Below are 25,452 nucleotides of genomic sequence, written 5' to 3'. Positions count from 1 at the left end.
ACAAATTATTGATGTTCTCCATATCCTGCCTTACAAAGGCGTACAATATTGGTAATTTGTCTTAGAACTAAATACAATTGTACACTTTAATAACACTTTTAACAATAAACTACGCTAGATAGACTCAATAATAATGAATAACATTATGTACTAGCTCTGTAAAAAGTCATTTATGCTATAAAAGCACTGTTTGATTAGCCAATCAAACAGCAGGCTTTTTTTGAAAGGTAATGATGCCAATTTTTTAAGGTCTGTGGGAAGTTTGTTAAATATCTTTATACTCATACATATAACACTTTTTGCAAAGAGTGCCGATGTAGGGTTAGCGCGTAAAATGTCGTACATGTATTTGGTTCGGATTGGTTGAGTAGTAGACTTTTTTTACAGGAAACAAATCTGGATTTTTTTTTTCGGTTCATTGTGATATTTTAGGCTATCTAAAACATTGTCACGTCGCACTGGAAACATCCAAAATGCCTAATGAACTTATAGATATTTTGAAAAATTTCAAACGCGTCTGCACGCGCGTCTATGTTCTACACCAGTATCGTTCATTGTCAACGTTGGTTTTTTGTGGCCCGATGTGGGTCAGGTTCAAAAATCGTTTCTTGCGTCTTGTGGGCCAAGGTTTAGTAATTGGCAGGGCCATGAGTAAGATGACCTGATTGAAACTGGCCAAGCTAGTACTTACAGCAATACTCATTAACTGACCGTCCGTGGAACTTATGCCTTTTGTAATTAAGGTTTACGAACTGTCAGTTAACAGTGTGGGTGATAGTATACTCACAACAATGCTCATTAACTGACCGTCCGTGGACGTTATGTACTTACTTCCTCGTTTTAGGTTTACGGTACGGTTGGACGCACACCGTACAGTCAACAGTAATATAACTACTGTCGTACGTGTTAAGCCGGGAGGGCCGATGTGAATTTTAGGTCACTCAAAAAGAGCTTAGGGATGTTATACCTACGTTTGACGCCAATGTCTGTATGTCTCTGGCCTCGTAGCTCTCTAACAGATGGACCTTCTATGCGGTTTTATTTTCGTGAAAGCGAGTTATTTTGCGGTGGTTCTAAGCTGATGTTTCATAGAAATCGATCCAGCAATTTGTAGTGTCAGCTTTTTTCCAAATTGATGTAGTGCATTTTTGGTCTAAGATTGATTTTGTTGGCATGTAGCGTAGGGATTTTCATTTTTAGGGTTCCGTAGAAAGGCAAGAATTTAAAGAGCAAACTGTTATCGCACAAGTTTCTATAAACATTGACGTCGTTAACAATTAAATTTCTTCTAATTACTTATAGCTTATTTATTATTATTGTGGTGTTGTGGGCCTTTGAGTGTCGCATCGACCAGCATTGATCTATTGTGACGGCCCTTTAAAGTTCATTACTAATGCCCGTTGCATCCAGAAAGTTCCAGATTCTTTGGGCCGTAATGTTCTGTACCTCATAGGGTTGCACTACGTGTCGCCCTAGGTAGGTACTTCTTTTTGACATTAGTGGTCCACAAGAGCAGAGAATGTGCATTGCAGTCTCCTCTGACTCCTGACAGAACCTGCATGTCGCATCTTGTTTCTTCCCAATTTGAAACATATGTTTATTCAACTTACAGTGTCCAGTCAGTATTCTGGTCACCGCGCAGGTTTTGTGCCTTTTGAGTCCTAAAAGCTCCTTAGCAGTTCTGCTGTTGAACCCTTTGATTAGAGCTTTCGAGTGTTCTTGTCCTTTAACGAACTTCCACCACTCGGTTGCTCTCGTTTTTTCTAACTTGCTGAGCAGAGAATATGCATCCCGTTTTGTGATTCCACAGAACGGTTCTGGGCCGACCAGGGGTGTGTCTGCGCCCTTTCTAGCAAGTTCGTCCGCTTCTTCGTTTCCGTTAATGTCGGAGTGCCCTGGTACCCATCTAAGTGTGACCTTGTTGGAGTTAGCCAGTGCATTTAGGTTTGTTTTACAGTTCTGGACTAGTTTTGAGTTTGACTCAAGGGATTCTAGTGCCAGCAGAGCAGCCTGGCTGTCTGAGTTGATGTAGATATGCTGGTGTCTTAGGTTTCTATCCAGGTTGATCTCCGCGCATTTGTTGATGGCGAAGACTTCTGCCTGGAAGATTGAGGCCTGTGTGCCCATGCTGACGCTCTGAGCTTAGGTCTCTCACCATAGATCCCACATCCTACATCATTGCCTTTTTTGGAACCATCTGTATACCAAACGTGGCTTCCCTCTTCGACGTACATTTGGTTGTTGGTCCATTTGTCTCTAGGAGGTATTTCTACTGTGTACAGTTTGGTGAGATGACATTCGGTGTGCGTGTCATCAGTGGGCATGCTAAGGGTTCTATTTGCAAAGACCCAGGCCTTTAGATTGGCTAATGCCTGAGAGCGCCATTTTGGCCTGTTTAGCGTGCATATTCTGTAGACGCACTGCTTGGCCTCCTTTTGCACCTGCAGGTGGAGTGGTATGATGTCTAGCAGTGCATCTAGGGCGTAGGTGGCGTAGCGGAGGCGTAGGTGACAATTGGCCTCACTACCGCTGTGTATAACCACATAGCAATTTTGGGTCTTAAGCCCCATCTTGCTCCTGCCATTCGACAGCATGACCACATGGCCATTTTCGCTTTTTGCATAATGTTTCTCAGGTGAGGGTTCCAAGTTAACTTTTGGTCAAAAGTGACCCCTAGATACTTGACCTCTTCCGAGAACGGTATTATTTGTCCATTAAGTCTTGGTTTTATTAGTTTATCGAGCTTCCGTTTCCTTGTGAATGGTACTATTACAGTCTTGCTCGGATTAATGGACAAGTCATTTTCTCTACACCATTTGAATATTGTGTTTAGAGCTCCTTGCATTAGGTTGGATATGATGCTGAGGCAAGGGCTTTTGACGATAACTACAAGGTCGTCGGCATATCCTTGTGTGTCAAAGTCTTGGCCTGACATGATTGCAAGAAGTTGGTCCACTGCTAGGGTCCATAATAGTGGGGATAGAACGCCTCCTTGTGGGCACCCTCTAGTGGTATAAAATGCATGCTCTATATTATTTATGGTCAAAGTGGCTACTCTGTTCGAGAGCATGCTATGTACCCATCTGGTGGTGATTTCGTCTACTCCCTTTGATGTCATACCATTGAGTATGGTCTCTGTGGGCGTGTTGTCGAAAGCACCTTCAACATCAAGGAACGCACATAGAGCGGTTTGCTTTTCCTCTAGGGTTTTTTGCACCTTGTCAACCAGGTCGAGTAGGGCAGTCTCCGTAGATTTTCCCTTTTGGTAAGCATGTTGGTTTACGCTTAGTGGTCTCTCCACCAGGTATTTCGCTCTAATGTGCTGATCAATGATTCTTTCCATCGTTTTGAGTAAGAACGATGTTAGACTAATGGGTCTGAAGGATTTAGGCTGTGAATAGTCCTTTTTCCCTGCTTTTGGTATAAATCGTACCTTGACCCTAGTCCATTGATCTGGTATAATTCCCCACGCAAAACTTGCTCGGAATATTCTGACCAGATGCGGGAGGAGGAGGTCCTGTCCTTGTTGTAAGAGCGCTGGAAACACTCCGTCTTCTCCCGCCGATTTAAATGGTTTAAATTTTCCCAAAGTCCATTTAATTTTGTTTGGTCTAAAGATGTTAGTTGCCAAATTCCAGTCTATATTGCGTGCCCTGTGGATTTGATTATTCCTTTGGGCGCATAACTGTGTGTTACTGGTTGTGTACGAACCGGGGAAGTGGGTGCCTCTGAGCAGGTCTAGAGTTTCCTCTTCTGTGTTCGTAAAAGTGCCATCTGGTCTTTTAAGAAGACCGAGGTAGTTGGTTGGTGTCTTGGAGAGTATTTTGTGAATTCGTGCTCCTTTGTGAGTTTGGGCAATCTCTTCACAAAACCTTCTCCAAGACTTCCTTTTTGCCTTCCTGATTTGTTTATTATATTCAGTCAGCGCTCTACCATACCTTTCCCACTCATTCGGTGTGGTAGAGTGATTGAATATGCGACGTGTGGACCTGCGGAGGTTTTCTAGCCTTTTGTTCCACCACGTCGTTGAGTTAGTAGTTTTTGACTCCTTCAAAGGACAATTTTGTTCGTAGGCCTTAAGTATGCCTTCGGATAATAAGTCGACTGTTAGGTTGAGAGAGTCTGGTGTTTTAACATATTTTGGTAAATCCTTTAGACGGTTTTCGAGGTCAGCCTTATAGGCTTCCCATGACGTTTCTTTTGGATTTCTACGCATTAGTGATTCCCTAGCTAGAGAGTCTTTAACACTGAACAAAATATGTCTGTGGTCCGACATTGAGTTTTCGCTACTGACTCGCCAGTCGACTAGGCAGCTTGCCGCCTTTTCAGTAGCAAAGGTTATATCTAATACTTCTTGCCTAGCTCTAGTTACGAAGGTGGGCGTGTTGCCCTTATTCAACAAGTGCAGACAATTGGTAAAGATAAATTGGGATAGTAACTCACCCCTTTTGTTGATTCCAGTGCTCCCCCAGATGGTGTGGTGGGCGTTGGCATCACACCCCACAATAAGTTCCGCCTTTTGTGCCTGAGCGTACTCTAGCACTTTAGTCAGTTCTTCTGTGGGGTCTTGCTTCTCTCCGGGCAGGTAGGCGGAGCAAACTATTACCTTCAGTGCTCCTCTCCCTTTGAGATTGACATAGGCAGCTACGGTGTCTTCACTGCATAGTTCTGCAACAGGCAAGAAGTTAATGTTTTTGTTAAATACGATGCAGGCTCTCGGTTTAGCACCTTTTTCGTCGATTAGTACCTTTCCTGCTCTGTTGAGTCCTGTTACCATGGATTTGTTGTTTATCCATGGTTCTTGTATGAGGGCGATGTCCAGGCCATTTTCGCCGAAGAGTTTCTCTACGACCGCAGTGGCCGCTATGGCGTGGTGTAGATTGGCCTGTAGGAACATCACCCCCCTACCCCTGGTTGCGTCGTTACTTATAGCTTAAGCAGAAACCTTAATAAATCGGTGTCGTAGCTAAGTAATTGAGTATTACTAAACTTGGTACCTAAATAATTACAGTCCTATTTCTCATGGCAATTATTAAGACAACAATAACCGATAAGTGTTTAAACTTTATTAATTTCTGATAGGTTGCATTTACACGGAATTATTAAAATCAAGTCATGCTAAACAGTAACAAATCATGAAACGACGTCAATGAAATGGTTATTCATGAGACTTGGAAAACTACGTGAGTTTAAAAACTTTAAACAGGAAAGAAAAAAGATACCTTTGTTTGGATAAGTGGTCGCGTGTCATCGTCAACTATTATCTTAATAATTTTTAAGAAAAAAAATCGACTTCTATGGGGCCCGGTGAAAGATTATTGTAGATGGTGCGCTATGTAGAAAAGGAGGTAAAATCACCCACTTTTCTAGTAGCATTTCGTTTCTGTAAGGCTCGCAGTTCTAACCTAACCTAACCCACTATTGTTCGGTTCTGTTAGGATCGCAGTTCAAACCTAACCTAACCCACTTAATGGCGCATGCGGTGCGGTGTATAATTAATAATTATACAGGGGTTTGAGCGAGAGGGGTTTGGCATCCTCATACTTTATACCTATATTTTATGGTAGGGGGCTATTCATAAATTACGTCATTTCAAATTAGGGGGGGGGGGTCTGGACATCGGATGACGGTAGCATGAAGTAGGAGGAAATGGGGTCATTTGAAGCATGGTTTTTGGATGATTATAGGGGGGGGGGGGGTCAAAAATCGTCAAAAATCGATGACTAATTTATGGACAGCCCCTAGGAGGTAATCATAGTGGTTTATTTAGTTTAGGTATCATAGTGGTTTTCTGGGTCAAGGTCCGGGTCTGAGCCCGAGTCCGGGTCCGAGTCCGGGTCCGAGTCCGGGTCCGAGTCCGGGTCCGAGTCCGGGTCCGAGTCCGGGTCCGAGTCCGGGTCCGAGTCCGGGTCCGAGTCCGGGTCCGAGTCCGGGTCCGAGTCCGGGTCCGAGTCCGGGTCCGAGTCCGGGTCCGAGTCCGGGTCCGAGTCCAGGTCCGAGTCCGAGTCCGAGGCCAGGTCCGGGTCCGAACCGGATCCGGGTACGAGTCCGGATCTGGATCCGAGTCCGAGTCCCAGTCCAAATCAAAATCGAAATTCGAAATCACCAAACGTGTACTATGCGTCGTTGAAGAGTTCTGTTCTGATCATCATCAGCAGTTCCACTTCATCAAATGCGACAGTTTTTAATGAAAATGCTTGATTTTCTGATGAAAATACAAAAATCTCTATACGCATGCCTTTAAGATTTGAGGAGTTCCTTCGATTCCTCATGGATCCCATCATCAGAACTCGAGCTTGATAAAAATGTAGCTTAAAAACTTAACTTGCTTAATAACATAACGAAGAGGACAAATCGCCAAACGTGAACTATGCGTCGTTGAAGAGTTCCATTCTGATCATCATCAGCAGTTCCACTTCATCAAATGTCACGTTTTTGAATGTATATGCTTGATTTGTTGATAAAAACACAAAAATCACTATATGTATGCCTTTAAGATTTGAGGAGTTCCCTCGATTCCTCATGGATCCCATCATCAGAACTGGGTTTTGACAAAAACGGGACCAATTTGTATGCATATACATACAATCAAAAAAAGAATTTTCAAAATCGGTCCAGTAATGACGGAGATATGGAGTAACAAACATAAAAAAAAAACATACATCCGAATTGATAACCTCCTTCTTTGAGATTTGGAAGTCGGTTGAAAACGAATTTCTCCGATAAAACTATTTCAATAATTTACCCATAGGTGATATTTTAGATAAGTATGAAAACTAAGCTATTAAGAATCTAGAAAACCAAAACGGTACATTCATATAAAATTAAAATTATGTACTTATATAATCATTATGATTTAATGGTTGATGTAATAATAAAAAATCTAGAGAATAGATTGCACTTCAGTCATCAAAATAGACGATACATCCTCGAACATGTGTTTAATTAATGAACGTAAATGCACTTAGCAAAAAACGACCGCCCACTAAAAATAAATGCTTCTTTCAACCGGGAAATAATTATACTTAAAAATAGTGGTATTTAATGAAACTCAAATGTACTTTTTTATAATGTTAAAAACGTACCAAGGTTGCTTTGGGTAAAAAGTCTGTTGATCCAACTAGCTATTAGTAGATTTTTTGATGATAAATATATTTATAGATAAATCATAGGAAAAAGGATGACTCACGTTAGACCGGGCCGTGTCCGGGCCGGAGCTTCCGGGGCATCGTTTTCTATGGAAAGCATCACGTGATCGCTTGTCATGTCATAGAAAAGTAAGCGCCGGAAGCTCCGGCCCGGACACGGCCCGGTCTAACGTGAGTCATCCTTAAGGATAGCAGGTATGACTTGACGAAATTCAGATGAGGTTATATAATATTTATCCTTTTTTATTGTGGGACGTATAGTAGTAGGGCTTAGGGCGATATTTACATCGAAAGCTGCATTTTTGGCAGAAAGCAAGCCGCTTTGCCCAGTGATACTAGGGACCAATCTGAATGATTTCATCCGAGGAAACACAAATTTCATTCACTAGAATTCAAGATGGCGGATCTTTTCCAAAATGGCGGCTGCAATATTTAAAAAAAATATAGACACAAAACGGCTGCACCGATTTTAATGATTGATATATCGATCAATTCGTATTGACACTTGTAATCGAATAAAAAATATGGCATTTAAGAAATTAAAGATGGCGGCCGATAATTAAGAAAATTGTGTTTTTTTTCTTTATTTTTTTTCCTTCTAATGAAAATAACAACTAAATATTGTATAATATGATCACATACTAGTATTCTTTCATTTAAATGAAACCTGATGATATTATCTGCAAAATAAAAAAATAATCTTAACAATCCGTTGAGTAGTTTTTGAACTATACGCATTTCAAAAAGCGCGTAACTGCCGTTCGAAACGGCCCGCTCGCGCGGCTCGCGTCAAAACTGAGAACTTTGATGATTTAAAGGTAAAAAAAGAACTGAAAACATATTTACTTTATTTATTGAGCTATAAATAAATAAATAAATTGTATTTCTGCTTATTATTTGTGACCATCACGGGAAAAGGTATAGCGGCTGGCGCTTACGTCGCTTAGCACCGCAATAGTATTGGAGTGGCGTTAATAATAGCGTAAGCGCCATCCGCCCTAAGGTACCTATACCAGTGGGTTCAAATTTAATCCTCTCTATCATCTTTGCCCGATGTGGTTGAACTGAAAGAAAAGAAAATTCATATGAAATCAGATCAAAATATACCTAATATAATTAAATTAAATATATAGATATGAACTACGCCAAACTGTCCCGCCCGTCCAATACTATTTCAATGTGTGTAGTATTGAAATAGTAATGGAGGGCGGGACAGTTTGGCGTGGTTTATCTATAAGTACCTTTTGTTTTTGCAAGTGCTGCATTGCACTGTGCAGGGAAGACCCACCCTCCGACACGTGCAGCGCATTGTTTCGCAGCCTTTTTTACAGCCGCAATGGTCCAGGTATGATAATTCACGCCACATCGCCCTAGCATCAGACCATTGCGGTTCCCAACTGCCATTAGATGACTTCCAACCCCAAGAGGATGGCAATGGCACAGAGGCATCATCAAGAATAAGGGCATATCACCCTATAACTGGCCTGCTTGGATATGTGAGACGGAGCGCGTGTTTATGTAATGCTGCCGATGTTGGTGGGACGCTGGTTACCAATTTCTTTTTAGTAGCAAATAGCTCCTTGCGTACCAAGTTGTCCGACGAATGTGATATTTGTGGGTCATATAAATAGCAGGTGAACTTTCCCAGCACAGCCATGATTTCTTCAGGAAGGCTTTGTAATGGCTGCGATATTTCTTTCAAAGTTGGTGTAACTTCAGGGTGTAACAACCACGTTTTGAAGCAAGACTTCTTTCCTTTTGTATGGAAGTAAGAAGTAGTGTCACACCCTGTAGAGGCGTTCACGCCACGAAGAGCGATTGATCTGCCAGGACCCAAAGTATTTGCTATTTATGAACATCGATATAACGGCGTTTCTTTGCAGTCCCAGTTATTAGCCATAACTCTTGCAGGCCACTATATCATATCATCAAACTTAAATTGAGAGTGGCCTACAAGAGTTATGGCTATTAACTGGGACTGCAAATAACGCCGTTATGGCGATGTTCATAAAATAGCAAATACTTTGGGTTCTGACAGATCAACCGCTCTTCGTGACTTTCACGCCTCTACAGGGTGTGACACTACTTCTTACTTCCATACAGAAGGAAATAAGTCTTGCTTCAAAACGTGGTTGTCACACCCTGAAGTTACACCAGCTTTAAAACAAATATCGCAGCCATTACAAAGCCTTCCTGAAGAAATCATGGCTATGCCGGAAAAGTTCACCTGCTACCTATATGACCCACAAATAGCACATTCGTCGGACAACTTGGTACGCAAGGAGCTATTTGCTACTAAAAAGAAATTGGTAACCAGCATCCCACCAACATCGGCAGCATTACATAAACACGCGCTCCGTCTCACATATCAAGCAGGCCAGTTATGGGGTGATATGCCCTTATTCTTGATGATGCCTCTGTGCCATTGCCATCCTCTTGGGGTTGGAAGTCATCTAATGGCAGTTGGGAACCGCAATGGTCTGATGCTAGGGCGATGTGGCGTGAATTATCATACCTGGACCATTGCGGCTGTAAAAAAGGCTGCGAAACAATGCGCTGCACGTGTCGGAGAGTGGGTCTACCCTGTACAGTGCAATGCAGCACTTGCAAAGGCAACTGCAAAAACGAAAGGTACTTATAGATAAACCACGCCAAACTGTCCCGCCCTCCATTACTATTTCAATACTACACACATTGAAATAGTAATAGAAGTTAGTTTGGCGTAGTTCATCTCTATATATTTAATTTAATTATATTAGGTATATTTTGTTCCGATTTCATATGAATTTTCTTTTCTTTCAGTTCATCCACATCGGACGAAGATGATAAAGAGGAATAAATTTGAACCCACGGGTATAGGTACCTTAGGGCGGATGGCGCTTACGCTATTATTAACGCCGCTCCAATACTATTGCGGTGCTAAGCGACGTAAGCGCCAGCCGCCATAACTTTTCCCGTGATGGTCACAAATAATAAGCAGAAATACAATTTATTTATTTATTTATAGCTCAATAAATAAAGTAAACATGTATTCAGTTCCTTTTTTACCTTTAAATCATCAAAATTCTCAGTTTTGACGCGAGCCGCGCGAGCGGGCCGTTTCGGACGGCAGTTACGCGCTTTTTGAAATGCGTATAGTTCAAAAACTACTCAACGGATTGTTAAGATTATTTTTTTATTTTGCAGATAATATTATCAGGTTTCTTTTAAATGAAAGAATATGTGATCATATTATAGAATATTTAGTTGTTATTTTCATTAGAAGGAAAAAAATTAAAGAAAAAAAACACAAATTTCTTAATATTCGGCCGCCATCTTTAATTTCTTAAATGCCATATTTTTTATTCGATTACAAGTGTCAATACGAATTGATCGATATATCAATCATTAAAATCGGTGCAGCCGTTTTGTGTCTATAATTTTTTTAAATATTGCAGCCGCCATTTTGGAAAAGGTCCGCCATCTTGAATTCTAGTGAATGAAATTTGTGTTTCCTCGGATGAAATCATTCAGATTGGTCCCTAGTATCACTGGGCAAAGCGGCTTGCTTTCTGCCAAAAATGCAGTTTCTTTTCGCTAAGCTCTATCACTAGTACCACATTACAATCTATAAGATGTGTGTTCGAGTCCTACGTTGACCAGAGTTGGTCATCGTTGATTTCATAGTGATTAAAATTCTGTAAACAATTTATAGACATTCAGATGACGTTTGTTTGTCCTCTTGCTTATAGTTCTTGATGATAATAAGTATATTATGGTTTGCATATCTTATATTACATATTTATTTTTAATTTAAGACCAAGGCGTTGCAGACTAACAGCCGTATTCATAAAAAGTTAGAGCATATATCAACAGTCGCTAATAACCAGTGGCCTATTTTATAAAGCTACAAGTTACAATTTACAAGCGGAAGTCTCGTTCTAACACATAGGGTTAGAAAGAGACTTCCGCTTGTAAATTGTAACTTGTAGCTTTATAAAATAGACCACAGATGTCAAAAAACTTGATTCATAAACGCATATTAGCGCTAAACAGTTTATCATCTCTTTAGCAAAAGCTCGGAAAGTGTTCGTAACTTTCCGAGTTTTTGCTAAAGAGATGATCTATGAACCTAAGCACTTACAACGCAGTTTTATCTCAATAAATACTTCATGATTTATTTATAAGCCATTTATTGTCTGACGTAACTTGCATTTTCCCTTGTTTTCCTTACAAATTACAAAGTGGAACTATTAGTAATTATTGGTATTACCAGCTTAATCTTGAATAACTTACCGTATGAATACTTATTAGTCTTATTACGTATTAACGTATTATCATATTGAATTAATGTGAAGACGACTGTCTTTGGTGATATTCAGAAACGCGCTAAAGTCAATGGGGTTGGCCGGTCGTATATATTTATTAGTAGCACTGTATATATCTTGTATATACAGGGAGACCTTAGCCATTGGATAAACCCTGAAATCCCACGTAGGGTTACTTCTCAGAAATGCTCTAACGGTAATATTTTTTTAATTAGAACAAAAGATAAAAAAGTAAGTTTTCAAACAAAAGTTATTTTCAATAATCGACAACAAATAGAAACACTGTATTAATCATTGGCAGACCTTTTGACAATTTGTTTGAAAATGTGAAGCAATGATGACATTTGTCAAAAGTCAGAATCTTAGTCATAAATAAAAAAGATAATCAAAACGGTCGAAGAATGTTTCATACTATTTATTATCTGGGGAGCTACTAACACATACAGGTTGCTCCAAAGTAAAAAAATAGTAATTTGTTAATTTCTTCGTAACCGCTACACCGATTGCTATGATACTAATTTGTATACTGGTTCTAAATACCCTAATGCATATGTACATTTCGGCTTTGTCTAATGGCTAGGGACACCCTGTAGATAAATTAAAGACATCGACAAAACTCATAACAAAAAATGAAGCGATTTTTTACGGCTCTTTTTTTACGTGGTTAATATTTTATTGATGACAGATTTGATAAATGTTAACGTGCCTTGTCTACCTACATTTAAATACGGTGGGATTATTGAGCTGATGCAACTAGCTGCCGGGTTGGCATCACTGCAACAATATTAAAATAATTAAAATACCATCATCCAATTAATATGTAGTTACGAGGTTCCGTGGCGTAAGTAATCCTGCCTTTTCATTGGAGAGATGAGCGGAGATGAGAGTTGAGTGCTTAGCCAACATGCCAATCGTTTACGCTCCGTAGCGTAGCGTAGACATCTACTCTCTTTCTATCACTCTTCCATATTAGTGCGACCAATAGAGACGTATTTCGTTCGCTACGGAGCGTAAACGATTGGCATGTTGGCTAGCAGTCACCTAACGTGCAGGATTCAACCAATAGCATTGGTTGTAATCCAGCCGAGCCGAGAAGAGAGGTGGTTTACAACCATTGCTATTGGTTAATTCCTGCACGTCTCCTTTCATCTCCACTCATCTCTCCCTGAGTGGAAAGACAGCCTTAAGAGCCCATCAACGTGCACACTAGCGCCACTGCTAAATAATCGTGATTATTTAAAACGGCTAGCGACAGTCTCGTGGAATGCCCCTGCGAGGGTTTCCAAGCACGAGGGTTAAACAAAATTTGCCCCCGAGTGAAACAAAAATTTTCACCGCAACGCTCAAGATTCCATTTTTCGATTTGGAATCTTTCGCTTGCTCGGGTATCAATATTAGCACGAGCGGTTAAACAACAACTTTGCCCCCAAATAACTACTACTTCTTAGTACACTAACGCTTGTAATAATATTAATAATTAGCAAAAAGTGTGGGAATCCATTTACAAGCAATCAATTTAGAAAAAGGTTTGAATTGATTTAGCGTAATAATAGAGTACGGAACCAGGTCATTGTTAGCACGAGACCATTCATTCATTCGCTCATTCATTCAATTGGACGGTTCAGAAGTGTCATTTCAATTAATTATCGAGTTGAAGGCTTGCGAATCAGTAAATTATGGCTTTGCCATTACGGATAAAGGATGACTCACGCTAGACCGGGCCGGGGCCGAGCCGGAGCTTCCGGCGCTTCGATTTCTATGGAAAGCACCACGTGATCACCGATCAGCCGTCATAGAAAATGTCATGTCGGACGCCTCGGCCCGGGCCCGGCCCGGTCTAGCGTGAGTCATCATTATGGGGGTTTTGCTTAGAGCATTTAATAACTAGAGTCGCCTTTGAAGCTTACCCCTCTGCCGAAAACCTTGCACAGTTGTGTAAACTTTTGTATGGACTAACATGGCTATTTGTACGTCACGTAGAAATCATGTAGAAATAGCAATACATTTGACGTCCTCTGCCCCGCAAAAATTGGCAGACTGTTTTGTACAGAAAATATAAGGGGTTTTGAGAAAAATGTGTGGGTACAGCAGTTATTTTAAGTGTCTTAGAGGCATGTAAGTAAATCACGGTAAATACAATATTACCATTTACTTTTTTTCGAAAAGCTTTCAAATTTTGGGATATTTCGACTCACAATCATAAGAAAAAAATGCTTTTTGTAAACACTACAAGAGTAGTCGGTAAAGTCATGTCACGAGCTATAATTAAACCAGTCAAATAGACACGATTAAGACCTTGCCGGCGCTTAAGCGCAGTGTCTAATGATAATGTACTTAATAGGTACTATCATTATAGAATGAAAAACTTAATTATATGTAATGATGTTGTCACGCTCAACACCCATAGTCTTGCCAGTAGTCTATTATATTGATTAATGTGTCTGCAGGCTAAAGGGACACCGCATTATCAAGTGATTACGAAGAACGCGAGGTCACACATACTTGTACTTATTAGATGTATTTTTACTTCTTTTGCATCCTACACTATTTTAAACTAAAAGAGCTATATGTTCATCACTAGAGTCCACAGCAAGCTGGGCCGAGTTTCACTTTACCATACAAACGGAGTTTCGTTATCATTTTAAAACTCCTCCTCCTTGCTTCGTTCTCCTCAGTGCTGAGGGTCGTGACCTCCTCGTGGAGCACATGATTCCGGATCGCAGATTTCCAGCCTGTCCGATCCCTTGCGACTTCTAAGGCATCATGGACCTTCATGGATAGCGATTTGCTAACCTGGTCGGACCATCGCGTTGGACTGCGGCCCCTTCTCTTTCCTTCCATCGAACCTGTGACCATTAGCTTTTCCAGGTTGTCTCCTGTCTTACTGGCTATGTGCAGGACATTTTAAAACTACGTGTTGGATTGTAATGAAACTTTGCACATACAATTATTCTCTTTATATTATTATAAAATGAAACAAAGAAATAAGGCACCGTAATTTTTCCATTAGCCAATGAAATAAATTGGAGGTCGCAGCGATTACTTAATCAATCGAGAGGACGTAGCGTTTAGTCGCTGATTTAGCTGTGTGTTTACGTCTCTGTTTGGCATTCACAAAGGTATAGGTACAGCCTCGAAATCCGATGCGACGTTTATAAAGCCCCAAGACGGTTTAAGAACTTCCATGCAATTTTTGTTAAGCGAGGCGTTACGTTACGTTACGTTACATTGCCGACTACAAAGGTAATCTGCTTTCAAAAGTTTGATCAGATGCCGCAATGTAATGAAAATTGCATGCAAGTTCTTGCTAATCTAAACCTAGCTTTACGTAGCGGTATACTTGTTCGATCGACTTCATTGAATTTATAGTAAGTACTCGGTAATTAGCAATGTAATGAATCTTGCATGCAAGTTCTTGAACCGTCTAAATGGAGCTTAACTCCTACTGAGAAGTACTTAGCTGGATTCGTGAGAAAAAGGTTGAAGAATTATATTATGGCCATTGGATCATGTTGGTCATACACAGCAAAAGGTTCCCCTCGTTTTTTCTGATAACTTAGTTTATGACCTGACTTATGATAAAACCAGTACAGCTTAAATTAACACAAGCTGATGACTATTGTCCACAGGGGTAACAACTTTTACTTTAAAATGTGTGTATAACCTATAAGGTGGTGGTACTAGTGCTCGACATGCTAATGCCCAATAGATGACACCCTGCTGTTACCTCTATTGACAATGACTTAAGTTTCAAGATGACATGTACTGGGACCGCGTCGAGCACCAGTACCACCACCTTACTGATGGTCTTAGTCTTTAGTCCTTAGGGATAGTGGTTGGTTATGATAATAATTTTTTAATGCTTATCAAATTGTTTTCCTACGAGTATAATACCTAATTTAACCGTCTTGACGTCTTAAGGATGACTCACGCTAGACCGGGCCGGGCTCGAGCCGAGGCGTCCGACATGTCATTTTCTATGACGGCTGATCGGTGACCACGTGGTGCTTTCCATAGAAAACGAAGCGCCGGAAGCTCCGGCCCGGCCCCGGCCCGGTCTAGCGTTCGTCAACCTTTAGAAGATTATGACGATTATGATATTAGATATTTTGTCATGCGGAGCATTCATTGAAGCGATGCATTACTATTAATATGGTGTAGTTATATCATAATATCACTGTATGTAATCTTGTCATAGCGTCACATATTTCCTGGTTAATATCAATCACTATTACATGCATAATCGTTCTATGTAATAATATACCTGACGTTTTTTTGCTGCACCTATAGCAAAAAATCGGGAAGACGAATAAACCGGCTAAGTGCGAGTCGGACTCGCGCACGAAGGGTTCCGTACCATTACGCAAAAAAACGGGGGAAAATCACGTTTGTTGTATGGGAGTCCCACTTAAATATTTATTTTATTTTGTTTCTAGTATTTGTTGTTATAGCGGCAACATAAATACATCATCTGTGAAAATTTCAACTGTCTAGCTATCACGATTCATGATTTACAGCCTGGTGTCAGACAGACGGACGGACAGACGGCCAGACGGACAGACGGGCAGTGGAGTCTTAGTAATAGGGTCCCGTTTTTACCCTTTGGGTACGGAACCCTAAAAAGGCGTATAGTTCAAGATCATTTTGTATAAGTAGATGGTATGAAGACACATCCCTATTAGTTTTGACAGTCACAGAGTGTACCTATTACGAAATCATAAATAATATAAATAATAATTACTTACACTTATAAATTACTAGCTGTGCCCGCGGCTCCGCCCGCGTGTAATTCGGTCTGTGTCAGTAAGCGGCTAATTTCTAATCCTAATTTCTCTCCCTCTCCCCTGGAGGCGGAACTTGAAGTAAAGTTGACATATGCTAGAGGACTGAAGTCCAGATAAAATATTTTACAATTAGGTACCTACCACTAAATAAAACTACACTCCAAAATCAATAGTTTTATACGCCCTTATTCAAATTTTACACGTGATTTAAACTTAGAGAATATAACCAAACGGAGTGGTCATTAACAGGCGTTCCCCTCTGTCGAAAATAGGCGGCCAATGGTCAACCGACGTTTATCTGACATGGCTATGTTTACGTTATGTAGGTGCACATTTGATGTGCCCCTCCCCCGCAATAAACGCCAGACTATTTTGTACCGAAAATTATAGACATGGCGTTTCCGTTGGTTATATTCTCTAAGGATTTAAACGACAGAGTAGTAGGTGAATATCGGACGATACAGTAAGGTATACGCGCGCGAGCGAAAGCGAAGCGGCCTGCCTGGCTAGAGCGCCACTTACCGTGGTCTTCTTCAGACTCCCGAGGAAGACCACGTGCCCCTTGTAACCTCAATGCGTTGCGAAACTTTCGCGAATGATTCGATTTTTTTTCGGGAAGGCATGGTAATGCGTATAAAATGCGAGTCCCAAATCGTTTGACTCCGCAAACGACCAGTCGGCCGGATTAAGATATTTTGATGCCCTAAGTATTTCTAGACCATGGTGCCACCTCTCCCTAGGGTCATCAAGATTAGTTACATAGAATTTTTTTGGTAAATTGAGTGACGTTCATTGCTGCATTTCAGCTGAGAATTGAAATCAGTCACATAATTTTATCACGAAAATTGACAGTGCCGCAGCAGTAACGTTGCAACAGAGTACCTAATGCTGCTGCAGGCGCCACCCAAATGTCACCTTTATCATAAACATCTTAGAATGTTATTGAATTCGCGAGCGAAGCGAGCGCGAAAATTTTTCGATATAAAAACACAATTTCATAGACAGTTGTACATTTTTACTTTTAGTATGGAAATCAGTCACATGTCACATCATTTTATCAGGAAAATTAACAGTGCTGCAGCAGTAATGTTGCAACAGAGTAATGCTGCTGCAGTCCCCATCCGAATGTCACCTTTATCATATCTTAGAAAGTTATTGAAAACTCGAGCGAAGCAAGCGCGACAATTTTTAGATATAAAAAAACGCAATTTGATAGACAGTTGTACATTTTTACTTTTAGTGTGGAAATCAGTCACATCATGTTATCACGAACATTGACAGTGCTGCAGCAGTAACGTTGCACCAGAGTACCTAATGCTGCTGCAGGCGCCACCCGAATGTCACCTTTATCATAAACATCTTAGAATGTTATTAAAAACGCGAGCGAAGCGAGCGCGAAAATTTTTCGATAATTTTTGGTGCCCCCTAGACATGGTGCCCTAAGCACTTGCTTAGGGCACCATGTCCCCTTTTAAGCAAAATAAGCACTTGCTTATTTTGCTTAATAGGGTTAATCCCGCACTGCAAATGACAGAGGTCAATGGTTTTTTTTTCAAAGTACCCACCTTCGTAGCCAGGAGGCGATACGTATGAATATGGATTTGATATGGATGCGATATAATTACGATTAGGTATAATTCATGACGGAGAAAATAAATAACTTTAAATAATTTTATGCAATTATACGCGTGTTGATATGTTTTATTTTACCACTACGTAACTATTTAAACCCATTTATAGTTTTCTTGGTTACTTAATGTTTACTCAGCTCCCCAAAAGATGGCATTGTACAATGAGGGGCAATTAATTTACTGTCGTTTAATTTTGTTGTATTATTAAATCAACACAATTATTCAATTAAATTTGTTGATATCCATACGATTGATTGAAATTTTAGAAGAGGGGTCTTCTAAACTTAGAGTTAATTTGGCAAAATCCTTCCTCAGTGGCTTATTTATGTCACATCGTATTAAATTCAGTGGCATCTGTTAGTTTACCAGGGTACTCTATAGTGTTAGCACATATTTGAAAAAAGTTTGCCCCTCCTTCCTAAGTAGCGCCATACGATTCAGGGGCAAACTTAAGTCAATCGAGTGTTGTGGCTACCCCCCCCCTTTTAGGGTTTGAATTTTTATAGCCTATAACCTGGCCGGAGATTTTCTCGACAGATTAGTATAGTTTCATCAAAATCCGTTCAGCCGTTTTCACGTGATGCGCGTTCAAATAAACAGACAAACAGATAAACAGATAAACAGACAAACAGACAAAAATTCTAAAAACTGTTGGAACGTGTTCTGTTATCGATTCTAAGTATCCCCAGCCAATTTGTTTTCAAATATCTTCCATGTACAGACTTTCGACCCTCTTCAGCTTTATTATATGTATAGATAGATACCAAACTAAACTGTAATAAAAAAATAAAAATTGTTTATTTCAGATTTTTTTTTTCTTTACAATCCATATTTGTGTTAGTCTACTTATATCTAAACTTAAAAAACTACATGTTAGTAAATATGTGTGAATACATAATTAAAGAATGCTATGCCCTACCCGTCACAATACTGACCCAGTATTTTAATATTGGACAGTCGAGGCGTCCAGCCACCATCCTCAGGATGTTGTTATTACTGTCTCTCACTCGTCGCAGCAAAGAGGCTACCCTCTTGCGTCTGATGGCATGGAAGCCATCCGTGTGCGCCTCGGCAAACATGCCTGACGCACTGCAGTGACGAGGCAGCTTTAACAACATCCTGAAGATATTATTGTACTGTATACGAAGCGTGTTGTAAACGCGCTTCGTATGTTTCACCCATAGACTGCACGAGTAGAATAATAATAATAATGTAATTGTAACTAAAAAAAAAAACATTAAAACTAACTATGAATTAAAGATTTAAAAACTAAACTAAAATTAAAATAAACCTACTTAAAAATTTAACTAATACTTATAATATTATATAAAAACTAAATTATACTAATAAAATATATAAAAATAAAAAGAAGTTATAAAGAGAATACCCCTTCTAGAACCTCCGCCTGCGGCATTGAGCCCATAACGCTGGCTGCGTTACCTCTCTGTATTGCCAGCGATATGCGCTGGGAGAGGTAAGCGCCAGCCCTATGGTCTCCCGAAGCGTCGACCAGCCGTGTCGACAGGTCCCCCATGAAAGTTTTCATGTCCGCCGACCAAGGACCCATTGTTTCCACTGCAAGCGCCGCAAACTCATAATCTTGCAGTAAAGATGAGTATTTGCGGCGCTTGAGTAGTTGGGCCTGGTCGGCAGCAGCGCCAGCCTGTGCCCGGGTAGCCTGGATGTGGGACTGCGCAAAGGTGTCTACGCATGTAGCGTCCCACACCAAAGGCCTACCCAGTCTCCACGGCACCAGTGTGGCTCCATTATTCAATTAAATTTGTTGATATCCGTACGATTGATTGAAATTTTAGAAGAGGGGTCTTCTAAACTTAGAGTTAATTTGGCAAAATCCTTATGGCTGGCTTATTTATGTCACATAGTATTAAATTCAGCGCCATCTGTTAGTTTACCAGGGTACTCTATAGTGTTAGCACATATTTGAAAAAGTTTGCCCCTCCTTCCTAAGTAGCGCCATACGATTCAGGGGCAAACTTAAGTCAATCGAGTGTTGTGACTACCCCCCCTTTTAGGGGTTAAATTTTTATAGCCTATAACCTGGCCGGGGATTTCCTCGACAGATTAGTAAAGTTTTCATCAAAATCCGTTCAGCCGTTTTCACGTGATGCGCGTTCAAATAAACAGACAAACAGATAAACAGATAAACAGACAAACAGACAAAAATTCTAAAAATTGTTGGAACGTGTTCTGTTATCAATTCTAAGTATCCCCAGCCAACTTTTTTTCAAATATCTTCCATGTACAGACTTCCGACCCTCTTCAGCTTTATTATATGTATAGAAGATAAACCTAGTAATATATGAAACTTTAGGCCTATTTTTAATAATTTTTGTAAGACTTATTTGTAAAAGGCTGTTTGTTTTCTAAATAAATTAAAAAAAAAAAAAAAAAAAACTTATAAATAACTAGCTCGCGTGCCCGCGGCTCCGCCCGCGTGTGGAATTCTGTAAATAATAATTAGGTACCTACCCAAACCATGTAAAATACCCTAAAATTAATTTAATTAAAACTATTATAAAACTAATCATTCTAAAGTCCTGTAGCACGGTGTCGAAGGTGATGTGATGGCAGAATTTCCTCGCTGAATCGCAATATTTGTACCCGTTGGAAGAAACTACCAGTTCTTTTGCCCAAACTATTCTAGCCATGTTTCCTAGTCTGTAACTAGACAGCAGTTCGTGTCAGCGTATTGTCTAACCAATTTCTCTTCAGTTTCAGACACAATGGGTTCTCTGCCTCGGGTCTCAGTGGTGTCGGGTGCGCGGCGCGCGGTCCCCGGGGCTCCGCTGCCGTCCCACCTGGCCCGCCTTGACTGTAGCGACTCTACCGCTCTTGTGTACTCTGGTAAGATTTACAGCGCGGCTACTAGCCTTGGGTCTCAGTGTATATCGCCCTATTTCTTAGTTCTTGGACACAATGGGTTCTCTGCCTCGGGTCTCAGTGGTGGCGGGTGCGCGGCGCGCGGTCCCCGGGGCTCCGCTGCCGTCCCACCTGGCCCGCCTTGACTGTAGCGACTCCACCGCCCTTGTGTACTCTGGTAAGCTTACTTTCTTCTGCCTATTTTCTGCCTCCGCTAAAGAGACACCACCAGGCACCTTGTTGATTGTAGCGACTCCACTACTCTTTTATACTCTGGGGCCTTACCATGATGTCCTTATTGCGATTCTGTTTAGGACCTAAACTAGGAGCTATATAAGTCGCATAACTCCGTCCCTTAGCAATTCAGTTTAGGTCCTAAACAGAATCGCAATAAGGACATCATGGTAAGGCCCCTGGTATCTAAACAGAACGTAAATGCCATGATCCCCTAATGACACAAACCTACCTAAATATCTATTAAGTAGTTACTATTCAAATGCTTAGCCAATATGTCAATCGTGCATCGACAAACGCTAAACGAAAAGAAAAAAATGTATGGGGATGACAGAAGCTACGAAGGAATGTAACTATTTCCATACATTGTTTAAGTTTCGATACGCGTTTTCTATCATCGATTTTTATCTTGGTTAGGCCTCAGATATACGTAGGTACAGTCGACGTCAAAGATATGTTTACACTTTTGCACCTTACTCCTTTGTAATAAGGCGAAAATGTTAACATATCTTAGACTTCGACTGTACGTAGGTACACATTAAAACATTTAGGTATCACTAGAAGTATCATAACTGATAACGTTTGAATTAGATTTGATTGGACATAACAGCACGATAATAGTTTTTGATAGAAATGGTTTAAATATATCCTTAGGCCTTAGATAATGCTAACTACTCTAGACTAGATTATAATTATAAGGTTTGTATCGGTGTTTGAGACCTGAGGCAACTCTCAAGCATAAATAAGAGGTTTTAAAGCTGGCAGCTGGCTAATTTGAATTGGCAAATTAATACAACGATTTCAGTAATCGCTCATATTTAATTCAAGCGCGTATTGAAATAGTGTCGCAATCGCTACGAATATTAAATGTGAGTAAAATATTCGGAATCAGTGAACTTTACTTCGGGGATCTCGGAAACGGCTCTAACGATTTCGATGAAATTTGCTACCCCCATGGTTTTGGGGGCGAAAAATCGATCTACCTAGGTTTTATCTCTGGGAAAACGCACATTTTTGAGTTTTTCTATGTTTTTCCGAGCTAAGCTCGGTCTCCCACATATGTCTCCGATTCAGGCCACAAGATGGCAGATCCTGCAACGCGCACGGTCCCTAATACCCCATAACAGCGTCTATTGAGCATCGGCGTCTAGTCAGTGCTACCAAAAATGGTTTCGCTACTTTCGCTATTGTGTTGTTGTGTTTGTGTTGTGTTGTGTTGTGCTGTTGCGTCGAGCGAGAAGCAGCCATGGAATTAGCTATAGACACCGACGCTCGGGAGACGCTAGGTAGGGCTGTCTTTCATTTGGTTATTATTATTTATCCAAAAATTATGATTGTTGCAGATGAGACTGGCACAGCGCGCGTGACCTACGCGCAGCTTGCGGCGCGCACGAATGCGCTGGCGCGTGCGTTGGCATCGCGAGCGCGCGGCACCGGCGCTAATCAGGATGGCGACTTTGTTGTCGCCGTGTGCATGCAGCCTACACACAAGTAAGTTATGAACTTATTATCTAGCAAGTTTCAGCGCGTAGCCAACATGCCAATCGTTTACGCTCCGTAGCAAACGCAACTATCACTGTCGCCTAATATGGAAGAGTGATAGAGAGACACAAAGCGTTTCTTTGTCGTAGTCGTAGCCCAAGCGATTAATTGTCACCTTGGCTAGGCACTCAGTTCAGAGCGACTATCAAGCTGGAGATCGTGGGCTCAAACCTCGGCTTGTACCAATATTTATATATTTTATACATTTTTGTGAAACAACGTACGTCTGGACACACCCTGCAATTTTGACGTCTAGTCTAGCCTAGTCGGTAGTGACCCTGATGAAGCCGATGGTCCTGTCCTGGGTTCGAATCCCGGTAGTACAAGCTTTGCTTAGTTTGGGGCTAGGTCGATCTATGTAAGATGTCCCTGATTTATTTATTTATTTAATAAGTTTTTGAATTCTTGAAACCAATAATTACAGCACAGTGATGGCGCTCCTCGCGTGCTGGAAAGCCGGAGCGGCCTACGTGCCCATGGAGCCCAGCTTCCCACAACAGCGCATCAACCACATATTGCAGGACGCACAACCTGTCCTGGTTATCTACGATGATCGCTGTAAGTTTCCTTTACCATCATCTTTTCTTATTCTCTTCTTTCCATCTTGTTACCCCCTGCTGGGGTGTAGGGCTCGAAACTATTTTTTCATTGCCTCCGGTCCTGGGCAGTTTGGGTACCCTCCCATCCCATCTCCAATACACCCAGCTCTTGCTCCACAGAACGGTGCCAAGTAGATTTAGGGCGACCATGTTTCCGTTTGCCGGGCATCTTCCAGGTCAGGGCCACTTTGAATGGTGGTGAATAGAGGTGCGTGTCAGGTTTCCTGACTATATGTCCAATTAATCCAATGCCACTTCCGCGTCTGGATCTCCTTGTGTACGGGTACCCCCAATACCCTCATCCCCAAAACAAAACATTCATGACCTGGTCAATCCAACGCATTGGGCTCGGTTTTGCTATTTTTCTGTCGACTTTGTACTGGAAACTTTATTCTTTCACTGAGCTGGAAAGAATAATTTTCCGAGGAACCCAGGGAGCTGCAGCGCATCAGCCACATATTGCAGGATGCACAACCCGATCTTGTAGTCCACTACGTCCGCTGTAAATCCTTGTTCGGTTGTATGTGCTGACCACTGGAATGTTGCGTCTTTTCTTCGATACGGTATCAGTATTTGAGGAAATTCTACAGCCGTAAAAACCATATAAGTCAGCCGGTTTTTTTTATTTGTTTCATTCAATTGTTACAATTTTAACGTCTGGACTTACGCTTTTTTCTCCAGGCAACCCAAAAATGTTTGCCGCCACTGGTGTGCCGTCAGTCTCCTTCGAGGAGCTAGCGATGGAAGCGAGCGGTCTTTCTGCGGAAACCCTGAACCCCATGGAGATGCTTGCTGACTCCCGGGTTGATAGCATTGCCATCGTGCTGTATACTTCTGGAAGCACTGGAGTGCCTAAAGGTAAATGGCCCCAATTTTTATGCTTCCCAGGAATCTCATAAAAATGTATATACAGAAACCGTATTAAACTTCTTTACGTATCGTACCCTAACCGTTGTTCCGGTTTTCAGAAAAAATGGTACCATTTACTTTTTTCGAAAAACCATCAACTTTTGGGTTATTTAGACTCAGAATCACGAGTACTATTGAATGAGACAAAGAAAAAAAGTGTCCCCAGTTTTTCATATAAATTTTGGGCGTCAGTTTTGTGAAGGTCCATACAAAATGTACTTATGTGGAAATGCGTCCTTTTTTTTAAATCGATAGTCCTCCTAATTCCGAATAGAAATAACCCAAAAGTTGATGGATTTTCGAAAAAATGTACCTATATGATACACTTCAAGTGAAAATGCTCATGTATTAATAATTATTCCAGGAGTGCGGCTCCCGTACTCCGCCATCTGCAACCGCCTGTGGTGGCAGTTCCACATTTTCCCGTTCACGGAAACAGAAGCCACCTGCGTCTGGAAGACCGCTCTGACCTTCGTGGACTCGGTCTGTGAGATCTGGGGTCCGCTGCTGCATGGACGGTCTTTGCTGATCCTGTCGAGGGAGACGACTAGAGACCCTCAGAAGTTGGTGCGGGTTTTGGCTGAGAATCAGGTAAGAGTTTATCAGGAATCGGGTTACACTTGCTTCTGGATGACTGATCTGATATTCGTGGCCCAGTTTTTTAGATATAAAACTTGTTGTTGAAAACCTCTTGTTGGTCGCGTTTTACCTGAAAACCAAGAACTTATAAATTTAAAAGTGGAAAAATAACTGTCTTGGGTGAGACATATTGTTTCTTTTAGCTCGCAGACGTTTCTGCTTGTTAAACATTAAACCAAGAACTTACTGGTAAAAAATGTATAGGTAAATCAGTTGGGTGAAACTTGCACACCAATAATTGTTGACGTACCTACAGTCCTACACTAACAAAACCAAATCGGACGATTAGTATTTCTATCAGTGAGCGGCAAATATGCATTTTTCAACAACAATGTTGTCCAATAGAACAGAGAAGCAGAAAATTTAAGCTAAAATTATTTCTTAAGTTTTTAATTTTTATCAATCAACTAATTATTTTTCAGATACAACGTCTGGTCCTCGTCCCAACCCTCCTCCGCTCGATCCTCATGTACCTCTCCCTGAACCGCTCGGAACGCCCGCTGCAGAACCTGAAGCTCTGGGTCTGCTCGGGAGAGACCCTCAGCAAGGAGCTGGCTGCCCAGTTCTTCCAATATTTCGGAGACCACAGCGGCTATAAGTTGGCGAATTTCTATGGGAGCACTGAGGTTATGGGAGATGTGACGTATTATGTATTGGAGAATACTGCACAGCTGGATAACCATAATACCATTCCGATTGGTGAGTTTTAGAAATTCTTCATCATATCCAATCACTATCCAATACAATGCATATTGCTATATCCGGAACAACATTTTTTT

At 41.1% G+C, this 25,452-nt stretch overlaps 1 protein-coding gene and 1 long non-coding RNA gene across 4 annotated transcripts in view; both read left to right on the top strand.

Annotated features, from left to right (window-relative positions):
* Window positions 1–25,452, top strand: part of LOC134801309 (uncharacterized) — a 121,049-nt gene that overhangs the window by 32,796 nt on the left and 62,801 nt on the right. The gene's annotated exons all lie outside the window — the stretch shown is intronic.
* Window positions 1–25,452, top strand: part of LOC134801306 (beta-alanyl-bioamine nonribosomal peptide synthetase ebony) — a 63,784-nt gene that overhangs the window by 31,528 nt on the left and 6,804 nt on the right. Inside the window, exons 2-7 of one of the 3 annotated variants that reach the window (XM_063773846.1) lie at window positions 20,604–20,735; window positions 22,328–22,475; window positions 22,951–23,084; window positions 23,807–23,983; window positions 24,399–24,625; window positions 25,096–25,372. In XM_063773846.1, the coding sequence (XP_063629916.1) occupies window positions 20,615–20,735; window positions 22,328–22,475; window positions 22,951–23,084; window positions 23,807–23,983; window positions 24,399–24,625; window positions 25,096–25,372 (1,084 nt within the window). In that variant the 5' untranslated portion in view covers window positions 20,604–20,614. Of the gene's footprint in view, window positions 1–20,603; window positions 20,736–20,785; window positions 20,929–22,327; window positions 22,476–22,950; window positions 23,085–23,806; window positions 23,984–24,398; window positions 24,626–25,095; window positions 25,373–25,452 lie in introns of those variants that run through there. The other 2 variants (XM_063773845.1, XM_063773847.1) reach the window with 2 other exon arrangements.

This window comes from Cydia splendana, chromosome 21 (genome assembly GCF_910591565.1).
Source record: "Cydia splendana chromosome 21, ilCydSple1.2, whole genome shotgun sequence".
Taxonomy (NCBI): domain Eukaryota; kingdom Metazoa; phylum Arthropoda; class Insecta; order Lepidoptera; family Tortricidae; genus Cydia; species Cydia splendana.
This window is presented reverse-complemented; position numbering and strand designations above follow the sequence as displayed.